The sequence below is a fragment of the Bos mutus genome, unplaced genomic scaffold, assembly GCF_027580195.1.
Source record: "Bos mutus isolate GX-2022 unplaced genomic scaffold, NWIPB_WYAK_1.1 CTG307, whole genome shotgun sequence".
Taxonomy (NCBI): Eukaryota; Metazoa; Chordata; class Mammalia; order Artiodactyla; family Bovidae; genus Bos; species Bos mutus.
Window position 1 is genome coordinate 148,838 of NW_027219799.1, and position 9,811 is coordinate 158,648.

The 9,811-nt window shown below is 43.6% G+C and overlaps 1 protein-coding gene across 1 annotated transcript; it reads left to right on the top strand.

Annotated features, from left to right (window-relative positions):
• Positions 1-8,491: 8,491 nt before the first annotated feature.
• LOC102270122 (interferon omega-1-like) lies at positions 8,492-9,432 on the top strand. Its single transcript, XM_070366934.1, has one exon. It carries the CDS (start codon positions 8,736-8,738, stop codon positions 9,387-9,389), a length of 654 nt encoding a protein of 217 aa, XP_070223035.1. The 5' UTR covers positions 8,492-8,735; the 3' UTR covers positions 9,390-9,432.
• Positions 9,433-9,811: the final 379 nt, after the last annotated feature.

The following is a 9,811-nucleotide window of genomic DNA, read 5'->3' on the forward strand; positions in this document are numbered from 1 at the left end:
CACGCACCTGGGTCAACACGGAAATGATTCTCATGGACCAACAGACCACACTTCCTCCTGCACTGCCATGTCAAGGACTCTCATTTCAGCTGTTATCATGCAGTGAAATTGATTCAATTTGTCGAATATTTCCTGGAATATTAAGTGACATTATGTTCTACTCTACAGGCACTTGGTCCTCACAGATGCCGAAGCTGATCTATTTACTTATTCACTACCTGGACCATTATTTATCTCTTTTAGTATTTATTTATCTATTTATAAATATTTAAATGATCTTGTTGATATAATATTATGTATGTGTATTTATGGGAAAATGTATATTTTGTATTTAGTTAGTTTGTGATTTTTTTTCACTCATTAAATTCTTAGTGTAAAAAACTTACTTTGTTTTTTCCCTAAAACACCAAGCCTGAATGGCACCTTGATTAAAACAATGCATTTTGTAAATCCTTGTCCCCTCTTTAGGATTTGGATACTAGAAGTAAAAACTCACAAGCTCTACCTAAGTTGTTTGTTGCTCTGAGGACCTCGAAGTCATCATAACTACTCCAATACATTTTGTAACTCTGATTTTTTCAAAAGAAAAGTAACCTAAAAGCAATGACCCAAAAAATTCATGCTTCAGGATTTGATGAACTCTTGGGAAGGGCTTTCTGCCTCTGTTGGTTGTTGAAGTTGTTTCCCTGGAAAGTGGTAGAGATGCTTGAAGAGATGGTGGTCAGTTGGCAAGAAGTCAGGTGAATATCTTATCTTTACACTCAAATATCACAATCATTCACTTCCTCCCGGTGTAGGAATCCCCAGCATGCTCTCCTCATTCACTCTGCATGAAGGTGTCCTCTTCATTCATATAGCTGTTTCATTCTCCATTATGGTTTCTGGTTGTCATTTTCCTTTAAGACTGCAAAGCCACCAACTGAAAGCAGAACCTGAGTGAAACTTCTAGATTTGTCAGGCACTCCCCTATGAGATCACCTGCTCTGCCTGCCAAGCACTGCAGGTCCAGACTGCCCCGCCTCAAAGAGAAACACGGTAAATAGAGGGAACCCCGCACCACAGTGAACAATGGTGGAGTCTCCAGGGGCTCCTCTGTGCCTCCACCTGGCTCTTCCACTTGCTGATTGCACTAGGAGGAGCTTGCCTGGGTCAGGAGTCTCACTTGCTCAAAAAGCCCAAAGCGCAGGAAACTTGGAGTTGAAAGTCAGCAGCAGTTTGAGTACTCGGAAGGAGAACAGAGAAGTGTAAAGTGTTCCCTGGAACAGAGGCAGGTCCTCAGGACATGAACCACACAGATGAGCTGCCCTGAGGCAAGAGGGCCAGTCCTGTCACAGCTCCAGACACATTTCCTCCTTAGGACCCAGCAAGGGATCTCAGAGCAGAGCAAGATGTACCTGGGGACAATGCAGTCCACTGCTGGGGTCCAGCCCCGACTGATCCAGGGTATTCGAAGGAGAGATGGCGTAGGCGAAGATCAGGAAACAATTGCTTAATTAAACGTTAATTAAGGATATAAAGAGTAATAGAATGAGGATAGCTCAGTGAGGAAATTTCAGTGAAGAAAAGAGGCTGAAATAAGGATAGCTCAGTGAGGAAATTTAGTGGAAAAAAAATGCTGAATAATTCAGCCAGAAGGTGAGAGAAAGAACGACATGGTGAGACCAAGTTTTGGTGAACAAGGCCCACACTTTATTTTCCAAAGTAGTTTTTATACCTTAAGTTATGCATAGAGGATAATGGGGGAAGGGTTAGAGTCATGCAGTAAGCCAGGCTTTCTTCCTGCAAACTTATCATATGCAAAAGCTTAGGTGATTTGCATCATCTTCTGGCCCGGAGGCCTGTTAACATTTTAAGATCCTTTCTTCAGAAAACTTATTTTTCTCTAAAGGTGATTGGTCAGGAGCCACCCTCCAAAAGCATTAGATAAAGTTGCATTCCTACAGAGCAAAGGTGTGGTGGGCTATAACAAGAAAAAGAATTAACTCAAGGGTCCCAGGTTACAAACATTAAAGCTACTACTTACACCAATTATATTAATCAATACACTGCCAGGGACACAGCAGGTAAGGGATATGGAAACTTAGCAGCAAACATTGGCCCAACAAGTGAAAATCCCTTCACCAATACAATTTCTAATCAATCTTTTAACTACTCAAAAGAATCTGTGTTTAGACAGTTTAGACCATCTCCTGCCTCTCACAGTTGGGAGGCTCTGAACAATCACATGTGGCCGGAAAAACCTATTCAGGCAGGCTAGAGGATTTCCAAAGGAGTTTGTAGGATGAAACACTGTCACACCCAGGAATTATTAACTGGAGCTGTAAGCTAACTCTTTTTTCAGAGAGAGGTAGTGGGGGGCAGCCCCCCGTAAAGTCAGAGGTGTAGGTGAAAGCACAAAGCAGAAAGTAGGCAGACTCTGGTTTTGGGGGTAGATGCTCAAGAATTTCCAGGGGGACTCCTGAAGCTCGATCCCACCTTTGCGTATGTCGAGCCTCCTTCCTCATGACCTTTGTCATGGGCAGAGTTCCTCACGCTGGCTCCTGGCAGTGATAGAATTCCAGTTGAGCTATTCCAGATCCTGAAAGATGATGCTGTGGAAAGTGCTGCACTCAATATGCAATATGCAATATGCACTCAATATGCAATATGCCGGCTCCCGGCAATCCACGAAGTTCTTAAATTCCTCCATAATGTCTTTGCATCTTTGAGAGACAAAGTCAAACGAGCTTGAATAAAAGAGTCACAGGCAGGCCTTTAGAACATTCATTAACAGTGGGACAGAGCCATCCCCCCAGGACATATGTCAGTAACGTGCAGACTGCTGCTGCTGCTGCCAAGTCGCTTCAGTCGTGTCCGAAACTGTGCGACCCCATAGACAGCAGCCCACCAGGCTTCCCGTCCCTGGGATTCTCCAAGCAAGAACACTGGAGTGGTTGCCATTTCCTTCTCTAATCATGAAAGTGAAAAGTGGAAGTGAAGTCACTCAGTCATGTCCGACTCTAGTGACCCCATGGAGTGCAGCCTATCAGGCTTCTCCATCCATGGGATTTTCTAGGCAAAAGTACTGGAGTGGGGTGCCATTGCCTTCTCCGATGTGCAGACTGGGAGATCGCAATTTCTCAAAGTAACAAAGATCTTTGTGGAAATTAGTGTATTTAATGTAGGCAATTTTGAAGGAGGACATTGATGGATCAATCATCTTTCTCTTCTTCCCAGTTGGGACACATAGCACATATAGCTACATGTAAAGTCAGAGGGGCATTTTTTTATATAATTTAATTTATTTATTCATTTTTCACTGTACTGGGTCTTCATAGCTGCATGAACTTTTGCCCAAAGCTGGGCTTCTCTCTAGTGGTGGTGCATAGGCTTCTCATTGCAGTAGCTTCTCTCGTTGAGGAGCTTGGGCTCTAGGGCACTCGGGCTTCAGTCGTGAAGGTCCCGGGGTCTGGAGCACAGGCTCAATGGCTGTGGTGCACGGGCTTCACAGCCTCTAGACCACATGTAGTCCTATGTGTCACCTGCCTTGGCAGGCAGATTCCTTACCACTGAGCCACCAGGGGAGCTCCTCAGAGGACATTTAAAGTACATTGAGAGGTGTAGAAACCTTCTTGAGGATTAGGGTCCTAAAACAAGTAAAAAACATTCCTTTATTACTGGTAAAAGTATCATTTTATTAACAAATTATTTTCTAAATAACTTTTCAATGTCAATTCTATACTATTTAATGATATTTAATAAGTTGATCTAGAATTAAAAAAAAAGATAACTATATAAGGCATTGAGGCTTACTTCACAAGTCAAGCCAGTCTCTCCCTGCTAAGGAGAAAAATCTTCCCTGCTTCTGTCTAGGAAGCACATATGTTTTTCCCTCTTTGTCACACACAGGTCTCCTCAACAGCCACATCCTGACCAGTAGCTGGAAAACAAGGAGCAGAAGTTCTCCACTGGACTCGACATCAGGATGACCCATCTGGACTGGAGGTGAGCAATGCAGGTGTCCTCCTTTAGAATGAGAACAGCAGGCTGTGGGAGTTCATTTTCTCAGGAGGACTTGCTGAGGACTACAGGCTGGAGGTCAGCCTCTCTTCTGCTCTGAGGGACTGCTCCACAGATGTCGGGGAGGTCAGTATGCATGTGATTGTGGTGAAGGGGTGATGTGCAGATAAGCTCACATCTTGGGAGAATGTGGCTGAGAATCAGGAGGAACAGATGTCTCTCTGAAGGATTTTAGAGCTTTTCTACCCATGAGAAGGTGCAAAATTGGGTTCATAAATTTCCTCTGGAAATTATCTAACTCTCTGCTGACTTGCTGTGCCAGTTTTCCCAGAGCACAGAGTACCTCGTTCCTGATCTCCATCCTGAACTCCTATCAGGGTGTGTTGGAGGTCAGGACTGCAGTGAGTAGTGACTTTATTCTGCAGAACCTGCTGATGAAAGATGTTTTCATTGTCATCCTGAAGGAGCAACGTCAGAGCTCATGTGGTGAGAAACTGTTGGATGCTTTTTCTTTGTACTTAAACTCACAAGAAAGGTCAAGAGTTTAAAATATATAGAAAAGAGGGCTCACTTCTTGTAGGGATAATAAAGTTATTTCACTATATTTCATTGAAGAAACCACTCATAAAAGCTTAGACTTCCTTCTGTGCGGCTTGTGTGATTGGACTTCCCCAGTCAGGGATTGAAATCAGGTCACAGCAATGAAAGTGCTGGATCCTAACCACTAGCCAATGAGCAAACACCTGCTTTTTTTTTTTTTTTTAAGCTGGCAGAACAATCTATTCCCTTCTAACTACTTAATAGTGATTTCATCTATTTAAATTAAATCTTAGTTCTGCTGACTTCAGACCACACCCTGTGGCCCTACAAAACAATAGATAGTGGCCCTTTGGCATTTGAAATGGATTAAGCGGTCTTTGTCATCTCATTCTCCTCCTCATTTGCAAAAATTGGTTCTATCATGTTGATAGGCCCTTTTTTTTTTCCAGGGATCCTCCAGACAAATCAAAGACCCCAAGGTTTGCCCTTGAATCTTTGCTACTATTGGAATAGTTCATTTGTTCAGATTTATACTTTTCTCCAGGATTATGGTGTTGAGAAGAGTTTGAGGAGTCCTTAAAATTCTAAAGAAGAAGTGGCCAGTCCATTCAGTTCAGTTCAGATCACCCAGTCGTGTCCGACTTTTTTGAATTGCAGCATGCCAGGCCTCCCTGTCCATCACCAAGTTCACTGACTCACGTCCATCTCCAGTGATGTCATCCAGCCATCTCATCCTCTGTCGTCCCCCTTCTCCTCCTGCCCCTAATCCCTCCCAGCAAAAGTCTTTTCCAATGAGTCAGGATTATGAGGTGGCCAAAGTAGGAGTTTCAGGGGACAAAGAAATCCCAGAGGATCTCCTTCAGAATGGACTGGTTGGATGTCCTTGCAGTCAAGGGACTTCTCAAGAGTCTTCTCCAACACCACAGTTCAGGATCAATTCTGAGTCTCAGCCTTCTGAAGTCCAACTCTCACATTGGTGATGACCACAGGGAGGCCTTGACTAGACGGACCTTTGTTGGCAAAGTAATGTCTCTGCTTTTCAATATGCTATCTAGGTTGGTCATAACTTTCCTTCCAAGGAGTAACAAGCAATAAAATTCAGTGATTATTTTAATATCATAATTACCATTTCCCTGATTAAGATCAGGGTCTTTTAGAATCATTTAATTCCATTTCCTTTTAGCTTTTCTCAAAGCATCTTCTCATTGCCTGGGCGGATTTGTTACCTAGGCAAATGCTCAGGAAGGTTGGGCTCCAAGACACTGCCAAAGAGGATTAGTGTTCTAGCAACTGGCAATCTAGTCGTTCACCTCTTGTTAGGTGGTGGGGTTGACTTCTTCCTTCTCTCCTGAAACTAATCCTACATGGATTAATTGAAAGAAAACTGAGATAGCTGATCTTCCAAAGCAAAGGGCAGTCAACTGACCCAGGATTGGGCCTTCGTTGAGCTTCTGTCGGAAGCAGCCATGCCCCAAGCTCCGTGTTGTTCATCCTGGCCTCATGCCTCCCTCTGCCACAGCCTCGTCCCCAGCTGTGCTGTATTGAATTTGCTAACTCAGAATGAGTCATTCCATCAGGGGAAACCACTTCCCTTCTTTCAGAAATTCATAATACATTAGTTTTCTCTTTGCCCACAAAACAACTGTGGACTTTTACTTTCCAGGGAAGTGTCAAAGGAAACAACAACAAGAAAAAAAAAAACTAAAGTTTGAAATGATAGACCTACAGCCCCTCTGCCTTTCTTTGCTTTATTGTTCTTACCTCAACGTGAATTGGAACCAGAGCAGAAGCAGCAAGACAAATCCTGACCACCAAGTCACTAAAAGAATGTAGAAATTTTAAGTAAAAAATTACACTGTGGAAAATTCTGAAAGAGATGGGGATAGCAGACCACCTGACCTGCCTCTTGAGAAACCTATATGCAGATCAGGAAGCAACAGTTAGAACTGGACATGGAACAACAGACTGGCTCCAAATAGGGAAAAAGAACAAAGGCTGTATATTGTCACCCTGCTTATTTAACTTATATGCAGAGTACATCATGAGAAACGCTGGGGTACAAGAAGCACAAGCTGAAATCAAGATTGCCGGGAGAAATATCAATAACCTCAGATATACAGATGACACCACCCTAATGGCAGAAAGTGAAGAGGTACTAAAAAGCCTCTTGATGAAAGCAGAAAAAAGTTGGCTTAAAGCTCAACATTCAGAAAAAGAAGATCATGACATCTGGTCCCATCACTTCATGGGAAATAGATGGGCACACAGTGGAAACAGTGTCAGACTTTATTTTTCTGGGCTCCAAAATCACTGCATGTGGTGACTGCATCCATGAAATAAAAGACATTTTACTCTTTGGAAGGGAGTTATGACCAACCTAGATAGCATATTGAAAAGACATTATTTTGCCAACAAAATAGTCATTGGTTTTTCCTGTGGTCATGTATGGATGTGAGAGTTGGACTGTGAGGAAGGCTGAAAACAGAATTGACTTTTGAACTGTGGTGTTGAGAAGACTCTTGAGAGTCCCTTGGACAAGGAGATCCAACAGTCCACAAAATCAGCCCTGGGATTTCTTTGAAAGGAATGATGCTAAAGCTGAAACCCAGTACTTTGGCCACTTCTTTGACTCATTGAAAAGACTCTGATGCTGGGAGGGATTGAATTAGAAGGAGAAGGGGACGACAGAAGATGCATGGCTGGATGGCATCACTGACTCGATGGACATGAGTCACTAAAAGAATGTGATGGACAGGGAGGCCTGGCATGCTGCAATTCATGGGGTCGCAAAAAGTCGGACACGACTGAGTGACTGAACTGAACTGAACTGAAAGGAAAGAAGGCTATTTCTCCCTGAACGAGTAGCCTGGCTCTCACAATCCTGAATTCTCAGAGGGAGAAAGAAACAGAGGAACAGAGATGCCCAGTGGAATCAACTGCCTGAATGAACAACTGTAACTCACTAGATTCTGTGACATAAGCTTCCAGTGAGAGACAACACCATCACTGAATCTCCTTCTTCCAACTCAGAAACTCTGAGCAGAACAAGTCTTGAACAGTTTAAGTAAAAGGATTGAATAATAAAACTATACTTGGCAATGCAGATAATATTTATCTACTAAAAGCAAAATAATTGCAGTTGGAAATTCCTCTACCAACTTGCACAAATACATATTTGCTCTCAGTATCTGAGCACTGCTGACACTTTGGACATCTGGGGACATGGGTCAGGAGAAGAGGAGGTCACCACTGAGAACTAGGGTTCTTCACACAAACATTGCAGGGGAGAGGACGGGGGTTTAGGAAGATGATTTATTCTCCCAACAAATAAGCCCTCCACAGAAAGGAGATTTTCGAGTCCACAGGATGTGGTGAGCCTGTCCTCAGGGAGGGAGTCCAGAAGGAGAGGAAGGGACTCAGTCACTCTAGAGGACAAGGGGTGGCTCCATGTGATCTCTCCCTTGTGAGTGAGGTGCTGCTGGGAAAATACAATTATCCTGGATTGAGAGTCTCCTTGTCAATGCTCTCTGAGAAGAACCAGGATTCTGGTGGGAGTATTGGCCCAGTCTGTGAGGACGACAAGTCTCCAGTAAGAAAATGGTGGAAAAAAATGATGATATCTGTAACAGTCCTGACCTCAGGTTCCCTGAAGCACAACCAAATGGACCTGCAGGAATGTGTTCCAGAAGGAGGAGAAACAGGGGAGGAGTTCATGGACTCATAATAATCAGCCTCTTCTCTAAATCAAACACTCAAGAAAACTCAGCATTTGTTTTGAAGAACTTAATTGACAGAGTGATCTGGTAAATCCCTAAATAAATGCAGAAACCACAGAGCTGAGGGAGCTATCTATTCCCATGTAAAGTAAGAGAGGAAAAAGGAGCCTAATATCAGGGCTCCTGATGTGTTCATGGATAAGAGGAGACCAACATTTATGCATTAGAGACAAAGAGCAATAATGTATATAATTACAAATGTCCATTAATTCTGACTTAAGACAAAGACCTTTCTCATTTGATTGATAAATATCCATTTGGATGGGTACATTTGAAGTTATTAGGAAGTAGGTAAAATTAATAGTTTAGATTGATGACATTTTCTTCGATCATACTGTGAATACATAAATAAAAATCAAAAAAGGAAGTAAAAGTACACAGAAATGACTAGAAAATGAAACCTATCATGTTCCCTATTTAATGGCCTTGCTAGAAAGCATGGCATCAGAGAACCTACCTCGAGGTTCCACCAGACGCTGTCCCAGCCAGCCCAGCAGCAGCCTCATCTTCCCCATGGCCGTTGTGCTCTCTCTACTGATGGCCCTGGTGCTGGTCAGCTACGGCCCGGGAGGATCCCTGGGCTGTGACCTGTCTCAGAACCACGTGCTGGTTGGCAGGAAGAACCTCAGGCTCCTGGGCCAAATGAAGAGACTCTCCTCTTGCTTCTGTCTGCAGGACAGAAAAGACTTCGCTTTCCCCCAGGAGATGGTGGAGGGCAGCCAGCTCCAGGAGGCCCAGGCCATCTCTGTGCTCCATGAGATGCTCCAGCAGACCTTCAACCTCTTCCACACAGAGCGCTCCTCTGCTGCCTGGGACACCACCCTCCTGGAGCAGCTCCACACTGGACTCCATCAGCAGCTGGATGACCTGGACGCCTGCCTGGGGCAGGGGATGGGAGAGCAAGACTCTGCCCTGGGAAGGATGGGCCCCACACTGGCCGTGAAGAGGTATTTCCAGGGCATCCATGTCTACCTGCAAGAGAAGGAATACAGCGACTGCACCTGGGAAATTGTCAGAGTGGAGATGATGAGATCCTTCTCTTCATCAGCCAGCTTGCAAGAAAGGTTAAGATGATGGATGGAGATCTGAACTCACCTTGACATAACTCTTACTAAGATGCCACATCACTGTTGTACACTCACCTGCAGCCATTTAAGAGACTCTGAATTCTGCTTTAGCCACAGTATTTATTGAATTAAATCAAAAATACTTTCTCAGTAGTAATAAGCAAGTAGTTATAAAAGTACTCAGCTGCACAGGAATCAGTGCATAGCAATGACTGCCCTGATGTTATTTATATGTTTCTTTATGTACATATTTTCATTCATTATTTTATCTCATCATATTTAAATCAAATACCCCATGGAATCCCTGGGATTCTTCAGGCAAGAACACTGGAGTGGGTTGCCATTTCCTTCTCCAATGCATGAAAGTGAAAAGTGAAAGTAAAATTCATTCTGACTCTTAGCGACCCCATGGACTGCAGCCTACCAGGC

Bases quoted from the DNA above. Each gene is read 5' to 3' on its own strand.
- LOC102270122 (XM_070366934.1), top strand. From the start codon at position 8,736: ATGGCCTTGCTAGAAAGCATGGCATCAGAGAACCTACCTCGAGGTTCC.